This window comes from Mercenaria mercenaria, chromosome 14 (genome assembly GCF_021730395.1).
Source record: "Mercenaria mercenaria strain notata chromosome 14, MADL_Memer_1, whole genome shotgun sequence".
NCBI lineage: Eukaryota > Metazoa > Mollusca > Bivalvia > Venerida > Veneridae > Mercenaria > Mercenaria mercenaria.
Genome location: NC_069374.1, coordinates 13,391,826 through 13,407,573, shown reverse-complemented (window position 1 = coordinate 13,407,573; position 15,748 = coordinate 13,391,826). Strand labels below are relative to the sequence as shown.

The 15,748-nt window shown below is 34.0% G+C and overlaps 1 protein-coding gene across 1 annotated transcript in view; it reads right to left on the bottom strand.

Moving 5' to 3' along the window:
* Positions 1 to 14,340, bottom strand: part of LOC123526619 (leucine-rich repeat transmembrane protein FLRT3-like) — a 28,945-nt gene extending 14,605 nt beyond the window's left edge. Inside the window, exons 1-7 of the mRNA XM_045305865.2 lie at positions 14,315 to 14,340; positions 13,586 to 13,821; positions 12,725 to 12,879; positions 11,431 to 11,697; positions 9,006 to 9,117; positions 8,027 to 8,161; positions 7,181 to 7,246 (exon numbers count right to left, since the gene is read on the bottom strand). Of these exons, the coding sequence (XP_045161800.2) occupies positions 7,181 to 7,246; positions 8,027 to 8,161; positions 9,006 to 9,117; positions 11,431 to 11,697; positions 12,725 to 12,879; positions 13,586 to 13,821; positions 14,315 to 14,340 (997 nt within the window). The remainder of the gene's footprint in view (positions 1 to 7,180; positions 7,247 to 8,026; positions 8,162 to 9,005; positions 9,118 to 11,430; positions 11,698 to 12,724; positions 12,880 to 13,585; positions 13,822 to 14,314) is intronic.
* Between the last annotated feature and the right edge of the window lie 1,408 nt (positions 14,341 to 15,748).

The following is a 15,748-nucleotide window of genomic DNA, read 5'->3' as shown; positions in this document are numbered from 1 at the left end:
TAAGAGATAATTTAAAAGAAAATGACGTCAACGAGATGATATAACGCTGAGGTCTCTGTATATTTCATGGATATTTAATGGAGTTGCCATACAATATACTCATTTTTAGGTTTTACATGTTACATGTATATGTTAGAATAACTTTAATGCATGTTTGTGTTTTACTGTAACATCTGCAGAATCACCCAGAATACGTTGGTGCCCCCGCCATAACGGGCAGTCGGACTCGAGCACCCACGAATTCCTCAGAATTCTGCAGATGCGAAAACACGAAAACTTCATGCGTTATCTCTACATCTGATTATAAACATGCAATATTTCGTAGCCATAGCATTTATTTAGACGATTCGATTCTATGAGAACAGCTAGATCAGAGTTTGTTTCTTCATTCCAAAAATATTTCTAAGAAACTTTTGTTTAAATTACATCTGCATTCAGATTACCAGACATATACGAAGGCTCTACAAAACAACCCTCGATGTGTCATCTTGGTCAGCATTGGCATGACGATTCTACCTTAAATAATCCTTACATTCCATTCTAAAATATGTGCAGTTACTAATAATATAATGTCTAACAGTAAACGAATCAGCAGTCAATGTTTCTATCGAATATAAACAAAAGTAAAGACTGGAAATAAATACAGGTCAAAATCCATGCAAATGTCAATTTTGACAATAACTGTTTCTCAGCTTATGAGACTTTAGAAAAATTGACTTACTCTACAGGCCAAATTTCAAGACATTAAATCAATGTAATTATACCAAAGGCCGCTATCTTGAGGTTATAGTCGATAGCACTTTAGTATATATCTAAGATGATTGAAAAGAACAGCATATTGACTTTTCTGTTTTTTGTTCTGGCAATTTCATCTTGATCTATCAATTCTTAAAAGAAACGATAGCCTAAATTAATCTGGAAACTGAAAATGACATATAAGAGGTTTTATGTATAAGTCAAAATTATAAAATTTCAGCGGCGTACGTCAAGTAACAAGGACAAATATGAACAGCCAATGTCTCAGATTGTAGCCTCCACAAAATGGGACTTTACAGCGCTATGAATATGGATGTGGCAGTCTTTTATGAAGGAAGGGGGTCTTCGGATTTGGTTCATATAATACATTTATTTTTATTTTTTTTTGGAAAAACAAATTACAGCCTGGTAAAGTTTTTGAGTGATTAAACTCCTTTATTTATGACTATAATTACATAGAAATTGGCAGTATGTTTTTGTCTGTCAAAATGTATCACAGTTTTGAAATAAATTAACCCTTTTTTAATTCGATGGGTAAGAAAATGGATAATTAAATTTACTTCATTTGTATGTTACTCTCTCTTTCTGGCAATTTAGAGAAAAGTGGTGACATGCATTATTGTTTTATGTGACTTCCAATTAGTTTATGTGACTCCCACACTGCAAACAAACTTATGGCTCATTTGAAGTACTGATGAGAGAGTTGAGTCTTTTGGAAGATTACAATAGTGTTTCACTTTGTTACCTTAACTCTCGATAAAATCTTACTAAATAGTACCATCTTACAATTAAATATTCCCTCTTTATTTAGATATGCTAAATAGCATGTTATATCTTCAAAACTATGGAGAAAATCATGTAAAAGCAGGGCACGTCATCACTGCTTCGTATTTGATTTAATCATATGTTATTGCGTCTGAACACACGAAATACACAGCACATACGTATATATAAAATGGGTAACAAAAGCAAATCGGTTAGGCTACAACATTAAAACTCAGCCCTTCTAAAGTTCCTAACGTTAATGGCAAATACAAATTTATAGAGTATATTATCAGATTTAACATTCCTTTAAGTAATCGTTATGTATTTGAGTGACAATATTAAAAATATTGACGATAAAAAGAAGAAGAAGAAGACGAAGACGAAGAAGAAGAAGATTAAATAATAAGTATAGTGATAATAATAATGGTTACATGATAATGAATAACTAGCCCTGGAAAAGTCTACCCGGAAACCACAAAACATCCTGTCCCAAAGTAAGATAATAATGACGAGACAACCGACGAACAGCAGAAGCATATTCTAGGAATGGACTCAAATTGGCTAAATAGATTTTACTTAAGGTGTGCCTTTTCAGTTTAAATTTCAACGTTATCATAGATCCTTGTATTTTTGATGCCGACTTTTCAGTATTAGATATTATGATATTATCTTCCTGGCAAGATACATCTTTGGAGAGCGTTACGCCAAGATGTTTCTGATGTTCGAAAAATACTTAACTCAGTATTTTCAAGCAAATGATTAGGACATTGTCACAGCGCAAGAGAAAACATAACGTCTGTGTTTGTAGGATTAAACGTAACAAGCCATTGTTTTTTACCATTCTGATGTTTTCCTAAGGTCGGAATATAAAATAGATCAATTTCGTTTGAATCGGAGGATGAAATGATTAGAGAACTATTGTCTACAAGTAATCGTGTAGTACTTTAAAGTGAGTCTGCGATGTCGTCAATGTATATCAAGACAAGAAGAGAATCTAATACTGACCTTTAGGGAACGCAAGTTTTAAGCTGTTTTGAATCTGAGAAAGAGGAGTTAACGAAAGTGTTTGGCTACGATTTGAAAGGTAGTGATCAATCCAGTCGATCAGTTTGCACGAACAGCCAAGTTGCCTATGTTTAAAAATCAGACACTGATGCCAAAGAGTATCAAAGGTTTTTGATATATCACAATAGTCCATGCATGTCGCCTTTTCTCATCAAATGATTTATACATCTATGAGTTGAAAATACTTTAGAATGGCCTGGTAAAATCCCGGATTGGGTTCAGTAAAATGTTTGACATTAAATAATTGTTCATACACTTAAAAATAAACGCTCCATCACTTTACCTACACAGCTGATTAAAGAGATCGGTCTATAGTTAGGTTAGAAGGAGTGTTTGCTTTCTCATTTTTTTGAAAAGTGGCACGTTTCAAGCAATTTGGTAAATACCTTCTTGTATGAACCTGTTAAGGTTTTTAACCGTGGATAATCTTTCTTTTAAAATACGGCGGCTTATATCGTCGGGCCTGGTGCTTTGTTTAATTGCAGTGGTTACATCATTTTGAAGAGAGTCTGTCTCGGGAGTAAAAGCTAAAAGAGAAACGTTCGAATCATTTCCATTTGAAATAGATACAAAATAATAATCTAAAGTATTCGCCTTTTCAATACCTGACACAAAAAAATGATTGATCATTATTCATAAGAGTTGGGATGCTGCTATTTCCTTTTGAGTTTTCTTTGACTATGTCCAAAATTGACGCGGATCTGTGGTGGTGATGTCATTCAAGGTCAATTCTATATTACTATAAAATAACTCTTTTGCATGTTTTATCAAGATATTTACTTTCTCGGTGTGCATTTGTATTTGTGCCAATCAGATTTTTTTTGCAGGATGAACTGCATTAGTTTTCAGTCGTTTAGTCATATTGTCACGAAGTTTTTCGTATTTCTGAATTGTACCAAGGCTTGTCAATAGGACAGACAGAAACAAAACATGACGGTATACAAGTTATTTGCTAATTCTAGAACTTTGTTGACAAAAGAGTCGTTTGCATTGTTTAAAATATCGTTGTGTAAGAAGGACCGATAGATTGATTGTATCACATTATTAAACACTTCAAAATTGGTGCATTTATAATGTCAGATTCTTCGTTTAAAAGGTGCATTATGTTGAATGTTAATCTCGATATGTGCGTATGTACCATAATTCTCGTATATAAATCACTGCTTATTATGTCTTTAATACCAATGTAAATATAGAGGAATGAAATTGAAAACAAAACTTTCGTACTGATATTAAAAGACTAATTCTTTACGTTCAATAATTCTATATTAGTTATTATTATAAGACATTTCTGAATCACTGATTTTTTATTTAATACTTGTACTTTTGACGAAGAAAACATCGTTCCTTTAATGTTTATAAAACGGATTCCAACGTGATAAACATAATGCCGTACACAGTTTACATCAGAATTTATATGGCATTGTAGTCCTGGCTTCCAAAACTCTAAATGCCGCTTTTTTATATTTTGTTTTTTTCATAGTTGCGGCTTTAGAGTTTTGGACCAGGCCTACTATGAAACCATACCAAAATAAAAAGTTGTCCAACTTTTCGTCGCAAACGTTGTCAGCTGAAACTCTGAACGAAGACGTATGGGTATCTTGATAAAGTAATCACTTCTACATCAGTTAACACCATTTATCAAATTCTGCAAGCAAATCTTACAATAAAATCGCCGATTTTTACAAGTCACTGTTAGATCAGCATCATTTATGCGGCCATTATTGAATAGCTACAACGAGATTCTCGCATGAAATAACCGCGCGAGCCGCTAAAAATATACATGTACAGCACCTTGTAAACAAAAGAAATGATTTATACATACAAGTTTTCTTAAGGATTTATCAACGAAAGTAAATATTCAAGTCAATTTCAATAAAAAATAACCATTTTCCCAAGTTTTTTTGCCACCGGGATGCTAATGCAACTTCAAACGCGAAGCGGCACATGTAAGTGCTCTCTTAGCGGTTCGCTCGGGTGAAAGTTCAGTCTCGTATTTCAAAGGAGCAAGATGGCGGCGTAGAGTAAACGTTTCAGACCAGTTCGAAATTGTCAGGTAGTTCTGCCATCAATTATGGGTTTTAATGCGTAAAATTTGGCACAATGGTAGATTTTACTGTATAATAACTGATCAGAAAGTGCTGCTGCCGATTTCTTTTAAAATGTACAAACGCGAGCGTGTCAGATTTCTGGCACGATTATTGGTATGATTTCCCTACGGAGTACACTTCAGCCCTTCCGTCCAAATCCAGTATATAAACCGAGAGGGCTGAAGATCTTAAGCTAATGACATTGTAGAATGTAGTATTCTCAATTTATTCATATTTCTGTACGTCAATGCATTAACGCATTTTTCTCAAAATACATCGATATTTTAATGAATAAATGGCCAGACTACATGAGGTTACCACGTATATTATAAATTGAAATTAATTAACATTTGTCAGAGACAGTACGGCAAACGTTAAATTACACCCGTGTGAGCAATTACTAAAACATCGTATCTCATATCACCTGGGACATGTATTAGATTACCAGTTATAAATATTAAAAGATAGATAGGAAATATGTTTGCCATGATAAGGAAACTGCACAAACGCCTCAAAAGAAACTAACTGTTTAAATGTAGAAGAAAAACAGCTAAGCCTTTAAGTAGTATAGGGGTGGGTATGGCTGTGGTGGCATATTTCTGCATCCACTTAAGCAGATAGTACTGTTTTTCGCGAACATTTGTATAGTTTTCGTGAAAATTAAAAAAAAACTTTCATGAAAAGAAACTCTTGTTCTAAGTGAAAAAAAAACAACACACGATTGTGCCAACTACTGCATGCGATAATAGATAAATGATTAAGATATTATTTGCGAAACCATGCTTTTGTTCGTGAAAAATGAATTATCTTGAAAAAAAGTTGTCGTTTTTCTGCATACGACAATAATCTTGAAAATATCATGAAAATCTTATACACTTTCAATAAAAAAATATAGCGAAATATTTAAACTTTACGCGAAAACTATCTAATTAAGAGTATGCAGAAATATGACAACAGAACGTTTGTTTTCACGAAAATAAAAGTTTTTCGCGAAACTTTCTTTTTTCATGAAAACAAAAGTTGTCTTTATAGAGTACTGGGCACTATTTGACATATAGTCTCGATGACCAGATAATATTTTCACGAAAACGTTCTCCTAAATTTATGAAAGTGTATTCAATTTTTCGCGAAAAGTTGTTTTTTCTTGAAAGTTCATAAAATGTTCATGCAAATTTTATGATTATCTTATGCAGAAATATGCCATCATATATGGCAGAACTGACATAAAACATCAAAAACGCGAATTCCACTGTAATGTGTATGTTTTTGAAGAGTTAAAAACAAATAATATTGAATACAAACGTGCATTTTTCAATGTTCATAGTCTACATGGTCAAACGTTAGGAGCGAACTGGGTAACTGGAATGAGCTTTTATTTTTTCCTTCATGGCCATGTCTCTATGTTGTAGATAATGATTAGTAATGTATACAATGTCACCTTTTTGCGACATTTTGTTTTCTGTTACAGGCATACTGTTAAAACATTATAAAAATATCGTTTTGTTAAGGATTTAATTTTAAATAGGTCTTCAACATAAAAATATTCAAAACTATCCTACCAACCCCTATACACTCAACCTGAATTACCCCTAATGTTTGAATTCAGCTTCTTACTGAAAGATTCAGCAATAATGCGCATCATTTGTTTTCAAAAGTACATCAATAAATATTTTAAATAGGTTCCAGATTGACAGGGAAGAGCAGAATGAAACTTGTTTTTCAGCAGGCACACCTCACTGTCGTGAATTCAGATAAGAGAAGTATTTAATTTCTCCCATATGGACAATCATTACAACACGACTTCCATATCACATCTGTACGCTAATTAAAGTTTGTAGGGACGAAGAAACAGTTAACCACATTTTCGTCATGACTGGCGATTGCAAATTATACACCATCAAACCTTCTAAAGTGTTTATTTAATGTTATTTTGAACTGGAATATTTCAGGTGTAAGCCTTTGTTTTTCTAGTTTTTCTATCTTTTCTTTAAGTAAGTTTACCAATAACACGGACGATAAAAAGGTACGTAAGAGAACTGCCTTGTACACAAGGTACACGACTCAACATTTGAACAGATATGACCAGGACAGAAGGTAAATGGCTGGCTTTGCTGCTCTTATGGCTCCATAAAAGCTCGATCCGTAATTATAGTCCTTAATGTATTTTCTGCTCCAGATCTCTTCATCTATTTTTTGTCTTATCATGTAGCAGTGTGACGCGTAATTCTGTGCAACAGAGTGTTGCACAGTTTCATTATCTCTCAAGAACAGAATCAACGAGTATATTGTAAGGCAAGTTCTTTGTCTGCAGCAAAAAGTCAACCATTGTGCTTAAATATTATGTTTTTATAAAGCAAGGATAATACAGCAGCCAAATAATGAATTGTGTATCCGTGGGGAAAGTGAAAACCATTTGAGATTTGTTAGTACTCCAGACATTTTAGATTTCGAGAAAACAGAATTAATATGATAATCATATATTCTACTGTTTGTTGAAAGCTTACCTATTGTGCCCTCACAGAGATTGTCAGTCAAACAGTTGTCATTGTAATACTTCCACACACTTGTCCCTGAAATTACACCATAGTAGGTTATTGAACCACGAAGAAGCGCATGAGAATATTGAAACGTTTTTGCACGTTTTCCTCAGCTTTATATTTTCTGTTGATATACTTTCTTTGCATTCGTGTATCGTATTATTATGTATCTGGAAGTGAAATTGTGCTCTCAATAAGTGCATGATATATATATGTGTGCTCCTCTTTCTTGGCATCACCTACCCCAACCTACCACTATCTAGTGGCATGGTTTTATCTGACAACTAAAATGACTAATTCTGCTCCTCACTATACCTACGCCAAAATGTAAAAGCGAAGCGCCGTTGGTTCGATTCAGTTTTTTTACATGTTCTTTAAAAAAGACTCAGAACAAAGAGATTCGTCACTGTGCAGGAGACATTGAACAGAAACCTTTTCTATTGCGTGTTTTCTTTGTCCTGCTATAACTAGGTTAAAATGATATTTTGCACGCAAAGATAACTTGCTATAAGATACTTTAAATTAAAATGCCACGTTAATAATCATTTCCCTAGGATATAATTATTCCTGATCAATTCGCAATATCACGGTCCTGATTACATTCGAACGTATACGTAAAAGGTTTCAACGGGGTGTAACTTGAGAAATTTCTGCCAATTAACGCCAAAATAAAGTCTCTTAACTTAGAAGCAATATCCTTTATAAAGAATGAAATTCAACTATTTAAGGAATTCGACGATTGAATTGACATTTATTTTCTAATGAGATGACAGGAGTTTTGAGTAAACAAGAAAGGAACAATGGCCTTGTTACCTGCAATGTTACTACACATATAGTCTCCGAACATAGATATATTGTTTGTTGTTGTGTATTCCACAAACCATGTGTTATCACAGCTACAGGTCCACTCAATGTTGTACATAGCAACCTCAGACAGTGAATTTAGATCTGAAGAATAAAAACAGTCTCTGTCAACTTTAGAAAAGTAATAACACGTGGGACCTTCTTTTTAGATTATATCATTCAAAACATGATAACGATCTTAAATTGTTTTATATAAAGAGGCCTTGTGATCTGTTTTTCTTAACAACACAATATTACGTAACATAAGAATACACATAGAAAATAATCTTTAAGATTTTGAAATAGAGGTAACAAATGAGACACGGTATTCCGTAAATCAGAATTCTTTCCAGTTTTATTCTTTATTAGTCGGCCTGTGACTAATGCTAATTTATTTTGATATTATCAACCCGAACAAATATCACCCAGATTCTGCAACCTCTTAAGTAATTCAGAAAACAGAGGAACTTTAACCCACACTGACACAAAAAAAATTCAAGAAATATATTGACAGTGATATACAAAAGAATGCAAGTACAAAGTACATTTGTTGAAGCCCTTCCTGTCACCAAAGGAAAACAAATGCCTCACTAATGTTGTTAACGCATTAAATATCTCAAGTGGGCTGCTAAGTTTTTGACGTCATATGCCAGCTTGTGATGACTTTTTCCTCTTATGCGCCTTAGCTTTTGATCAATTTGGTTTAATATTTGTCAAGTATTTACCAAACAATTATAATTACAGTTTAATCTAAAATTAGATATATATTATTGTATGCCTCCAAGAAACAAAACGACGACATGTTCATGTAATTTGTGAATATATGTAGTCCAACTGGGACTATAAGTACGCCATTTTATAGTTATTTATTTATTTACAGTATTTGCGATTGAATACATTTGTCCTGTAACAAAGTACTTGTATCGTCCGATATCAAACTGTAACGTACTGTCAAAAAGTCCACTTGGTATGGAAGTCATAGTGTTATCGCTTAGATCAATGTGAGTTAGCTTCGTGTTGAAGGTAAACACATCTGCAGAAACAGTGTCCAAATCAGCGCCCTGCAAATATATACAACTGTATTAACTAAAAATAAAGTTATTTAATTTTGGCCACACCTGTTATCTTTGTCGCAGAACAAACGTCAATTCCAACTTGTTTTTTGTATTTCTTTGTGGTAAATTAGGTATGAAGAATAAAATGGACTTGTTAGTTTTCATAAAACAACATTTCCAACTTTTATGCTGACGACGATTACTTATGATAGTCAAGGCTAATACAATATTGGACATGCTGGTTTCATTGCAGAATTAATTCACGTTCAGAAGCCATCCAGCTGGTTTACGGTGTTTCCACTCTTTTCTAAAATGAGCCGCACATGAGAAAACCAACATAGTGTGTTTGCGACCAGCATGGATCCAGACCAGCCTGCGCATCCGCGCAGTCTGATCAGGATCCATGCTGTTCGCTAATGGTTTCTCTAACTGCAATAGGCTTTGACAGCGAACAGCATGGATCCTGACCAGACTGCGCGGATGCGCAGACTGGTCTGGATCCATTCTGGTCGCAAACGCACTATGTTGGTTTTCTCATGGTGCGGCTCATTTAATGCTCAGAGAAGGACGGGGGACCTCGTCTACTTTCAAACGCTGGAGAGCCGCTATATAACTTATAATTGCGTCGGTGTAAATTCAAAACCCCACAAAAACAAGATTTATTTGTTTAAATTACTCTGGTGATATCTCAAGCTACTCGAATTTAATACAGAGAAATTTAAGAAAAGCACGCCTCCAGATGTGTTTCAATGTTTTTGTTTTTTGCGAAATTCAAACTGTTCTTTAATTAAAAAGGAATATGCAATTTTCAAATTAAAAAGTTTGAAAAGCTATTATTATAATTCTTTCTCAGTATAAAAAAAAAACATGTTCAAAAACGCTTTTATATTACAGAATATACCCCTGAAATACACGATAACAAGTATAAAATCAGAACATGATAATCAGATACCAAACAGTACAAATGGCTTATAGGATAAAATATTGTCCAACTTTATTATTTGACAGTTTCTTTTTTTGTTTTTGTTTTTCATTTATTGACTGTAATTATAAACAAAAGTGTAGCTCCTAAAATGTACAAACGCTTCCTAAGGAGTGAATTAAGCTGTCCAGCAATGACCTAGTGACAACTAAGGTAATTTCCCATTTTTAATAGAAATCTAGTATTTCGACATTTCTTCATTTATTTTGAAGGTGTCTTTACGCCCATAGTTCCCAAATAATATACATTTACAACTGCATATAGTAAATTAATATTATTGTGTACCTTTCCTGTTAAGCAATGATATAGATGATGAAATCCAAGAAAGCTATAAAAACCCGATACAATCGTCCGATCAATGTCTTAATAAAGGTCACATGTCGGCAAAATGAGGATTGAAATAGTAATTGAAAAAGCCCACTCGGATGTATGTCAGCCAAAAAGTCTTAATACTGACAGTGTATGTTATTTGCTTGTCTAGTTTTTATACTATATCTACTTCCAAAGAAAAAGATATCAGGATACTGGTCGATATAATAGACAAAGGAACAGACAAGAGAATATTGTTTTCAAACCAGCATTTGTTTTATTAAGTGTGTTGCAAATTCCAGAAGGTTATTAAGCGATGGTTTTTGAAATATTAGAAATTATACAGTAATTCATTGTCTTTAAAGACGGGAATTATAAAGTCGCATACAAAGTTTTTCTGCATTTCTAAAAGGTAATCATTATTTCACGCCTACATAATATTCCCTTTTGTAATCGGCTTGTTTGGAAAGTGATTAGTAAAAATGTACTTACTCTTTCTTACCGTATTATATAATGCATGTATTAACACAGAAAATATTCATTTTCATTTTATAGAAGTATTTGTCTTAGTCCATTCTTTTATAAATGAATAAGTACTAATAATGCAATTCTTCGCAAAGAAGCAGTAAATGTAAACATTCCAATAAACGTCAATGTTTCTATGACCAAGTAATACAAACTGGTATCAAATGGGTGTCAATATTGACGAAGAACATACAATTTGATCAAAGACATGAGCATGATCATAAACTTAGCATTTCGGAACAATGGATATACAATTATCTTTAAAAGAAGAATTCAGATAACGTCAGATAGCTTCTTTTCCAAAATAATATCTAAACAGGAATAAAAATTAATTTTCAAAAGTTTGTGAATCGTTTTTGCGTTCTCTTGGGGATACAGTCATCGAACTGTTTATATTGGAAGGACTAAGGAATAAACAAATGGACAATAACGGCCATATTTCAACCAGAAAACCCTAAAACCTGGCTCTAAATGCAAGTAACAAAGACAGATTCAGAACCTACCACGATAGCCACGGTTGATAAGTTTTTCCAGTTGAAGAGAAGCCCAGGTGGGACTGCTTTGGTTGAGAACGGTGTGTACTTCAAGTCGAATCTGCCTATATTTCGCGGGAAAGAGTGCGTGCTGAATGTCAGCTTCTCAACGCTAAGGCCGAACATACCATTTGGATCTATGTCATCTATGGAACCGCCTTCGAAACTGAAATAATCCAGGTTCACTAGTTCTTGGAACATCTGCGATGGTATGTAGTACGTCTCACAGTTTCTGATCTGTGAAGCAAAACAAGCTAAATAAAAAAATGAATCAGAGGCTTATATATGTAGTGTACGATCATGCTCAAATGGCATTAGCAGGTGAACCATTGTGAATCTAGGCGTATCATTATTGCCAGGATTGATACCCCAACCTTATTTTGACCTTTTCACCGTATTTGTATTGAGATCACCCAGTCGCTCTTAAGGGTGCGACGGCTTTAGTAATTTGTCAGAGATGCTTTTAATATTTATTCTAGGTGTGTGTACGCAACATGTAATGACAATAATTCACTTATATAATTTACGCAATGTATTGCTTCATTTAAGTATCGTTACGGTCAATATTAACAGGAACTATCGATGGAAATAATGATACAATAATTGAGCCCCAGCTTGCGAAACCCAACGTTAGGGCTTTCCGCCCAGCAAGGACATCCATATTTTACGTTTATAAATCCCCACATCCTTACTGATAGTTTTATCAATTACAACACTTGTATGCTACTGAGAAACGAACATCATGGAGCCAGATGAGAATGCCCGGATGTACAGGCTGATCTGGATGTATACTGGTTGCAAAGCCCTAACGTTTGTTTTCAAAGAGCGGCGCTTACTGATTTTTACAGCAGCTGAAAGTTAAGTATAAGTTATGAACAACACTCGTCCCAGTTTTTGTCAAATAGAATACTTTGCAATCAATTCCAATCGCAGTTTCTTGGATAAATCAGTCAAGTCACAAACTACGGCAAACATCCATGTTAATTAAAGACACCTCTCGTTATTGTGTACATTGAGACATGACGTCAACGTCAAGACTCGCGGAGGTTCCATCAAAGACCGACAGACTGCTAGTATATAACGCCATTACAAGCAATTACCTCGCGGCAGACTACAAATGCCAGTAGTAAGTTATGTACCGCACATCATTACATTTAATGCAGTTATGTCTGGACAGGTGAAGTATTACTTCAAAAGCTATTTTCGGACTTTGAGCATTTACGTGTAGAATTTTAATAAGGTCGTATGTTAATAATATTTTTACCTTAAGATACTGTACGTGACTCATGTTGCTGAATGCTCCCGCAGTCATAAACATACTTCCGGCCCAACCACAGTCTATTGTGAGAGTTGACGGGGAATTGCTATCAAATGTGCTGGTGTCGATTGACTCAAAATTGGTGAACACTTTACTATCACCTTAGTTAGAGAAAAATATAACATGTCTCGAATACATTTTCACATAAACAATCTGTTTTGGGTCTAAAAGTACACCTAAAAGGGGCAATACTTTATAATTATTTCATCACTATTTGATTGTATATGACCTCGTGATATGCTGATCATGCTCATCATTTCTTTTAAGAACAACTCCGTACTGGCTACCTTTTGTTTCTTCTTACCGTAATTATTTGAACCAGAAGAACTTCAGCAAGAAACCAAACGAAGATCGACTTACAACAGTCAGAAATAAAGTGGATTTTGTTATCGTAAAAGTGTAGTAGGGGGATGGTTCAGCTTATCACTTAACATAGATTGATAAAGTAAACATGAAATAGTAATATTTATAATAGATATAATATAAGGAGTTCAGGAAACATGTGTTGAATATGGACCGGTCAAAGCACAAACTATGGACTGGTTATTTACAAAACGGTTATACAAATGTATATAATATTTGCTTTTGACCGGTCTATAGTTTAACACGGAATATTGCTGACTTGAAGAAAAAATAAGAACTTTTTTTTTCTGAATTCAAATAAGAAAACACTTATTGAATGGATTATCGGTCAATAAACATGATTATTTACCCTCGGCTCTTCAGACCACGCGCAATATTTTGTACTATTGACCGGCAAACCATTCAATAAGTGTATAATAAGAATTTTCAAATAAATCTTCTTACCAAAGTAAGGCAGGAAACCATTGACTGTGACCTCGATTTGTTGCGGATCCTCGCTAAATCCATAATAGTCTATAGGTCTGTCTGATGTTGACACCATGCTGGCGTAGTTACATTCAAACACTCCCTCACTATAGGTACAAAAGTTCGGACCCGTCTGTGCCCGGGTGGAGGTAACAAGAACCAGCGACACCACGAAATAAAGTGCAAACATTTTTGTGGTTTTCTGGGAAAATACGCTGCAAGAGAAACACACTTTAATTACTGAATAGTAATGAGCAGAAAATTTACTCTTTTTAAGGCGTAAACTGAAAAAGCAGGAATATAAAAAAATGGGCAAAAAGGTGGTAAAATGTTTACGCTCTTAACATAACATTTTGACTCGAAAAAAATGTCGACACATTCGTTTCTAAATAGATATCAAATTTTATGTTTATAGTAGATTTCTGTCAAGATAATTGACACGGTCTGAAATATCACTGTTTTAGACGCATCTTACACAAAATCAACGACTTCTATAAAATTTGATTTGTGTATCATATTTCAACATTTTCGTTTGCCATCAGGACTAGCAGTGCTATTTGGAGGTTAATGTACGACAGGAATGTAGCTCTCACAAAAAGGTCCACAATAGATATCAAGTATTTAAGCCCGAGGGACGTTACGAAACTGGTTGAGTGATTGTGACGAATATGCACACTCTTGTCATTCATTGACATTTCATAGACCTACATTTCATTTTCCTTTCCTGTTCGCATTTTTACTATTTTATATTTTCCAAAAGCTTAACACTGTTGATTTTATTTCTCCTTTTCTAGAAAGTGACATTCCACTCTATCTGACAACGGTTTCAGTGTCCTTTCGTCAGCATTATTCATAATTGACGTCAATGTACGACGTTGACGTCAGAACAGGTGCGTGCACTTTTAAGGTTTTGGTTTGTTAGGCACAATTTGACATAATCGGCTTCTCATTAGCGACCGTAATGGCCCTTTTAAAGGCATACAGCGATATTATAATTTTAACGTTTATTTTACTCTTCTGGATTTTGGTGTATTATTTCCATGTATAAGAATTATATGTGCGTGTTTAAAGAACAAATCAACCCATTTGTCAAGAGCTTAAAGGTCGTTCATAACTATAGATGTCTTACTTAACCTGAATTCTGATCATTAATTAAAATGTGTCAGTCTGAATCAGTAGAGACCTAAACACTGTTTGTCACAAAGACATGTGTTGTTTAAATGCATTTTGGAGGGATACTGATCTTAATGTAAACGCAACTTTGTAAAATAAATTACCGCGTTAATAATAATTCTCATATAATCTAATGGAACATTCCGGTACCCATACATTAAATAATGACAGTATTAGCCATGTACTGCCGCTTGGGAAGAGGCGCAGATATTGTGAAAGAGAATAAATGTATCCTTACTTAAAACATCATTTTCTTAATGGAAATTAATTAGTTATTAGTTAGAACTGTATTCAAGTTCATATGATTTCTTAACATCTGAAGTTGTGCATGCATATTAAATATTTAAAACAGAAATTTAAAACAAAAGAAAATACATTTCCAAACTAAACGGTAAATACACGAATTTCAGTGAAAATTGGTCCCGGTCATGTGAAAAAATTGACATTTAAATAGTCAGATTTCCATGACAAGGAAGAAGTAAAACAATTATAGAAAATAACACAACCACCGTCTTTAAACAACTTCAGACTACTATTGCAGGATAGGTCTTTTTGTTGTTTTTTTTTTTCTTTGTTTTTTGTTTTCTTTTTTTTTTTTTTTTTCTTTCTTTTTTCTCTTTTTTCTTCATTGATTGATTTTGAGGTTCAATAACTCATATTTATGTACTCCGTTTATACGTAATATGTGAAATACCATTTGTGTCATAAATTGCATTGTGAGGGACATAGCGGTTTGTTCCCCGACCCCTATATATCCACTGACGGGAAGAATAAACGGGGTTACTATCTGGGCCTCAAAAAAGGAGCTTTTACGCATTGAACTGCATTGCCTGACGAGAATACGAAATCTTGCGGAAATTGCCGAGTGTCATTACGAGTTCATTACCTTAATGGTCTCTAGGAAGGTATTAAAAACATTCTTTTCTTTGAACCGTATTTCATCTAAGAGAGGACACTCTGTACAGTTTC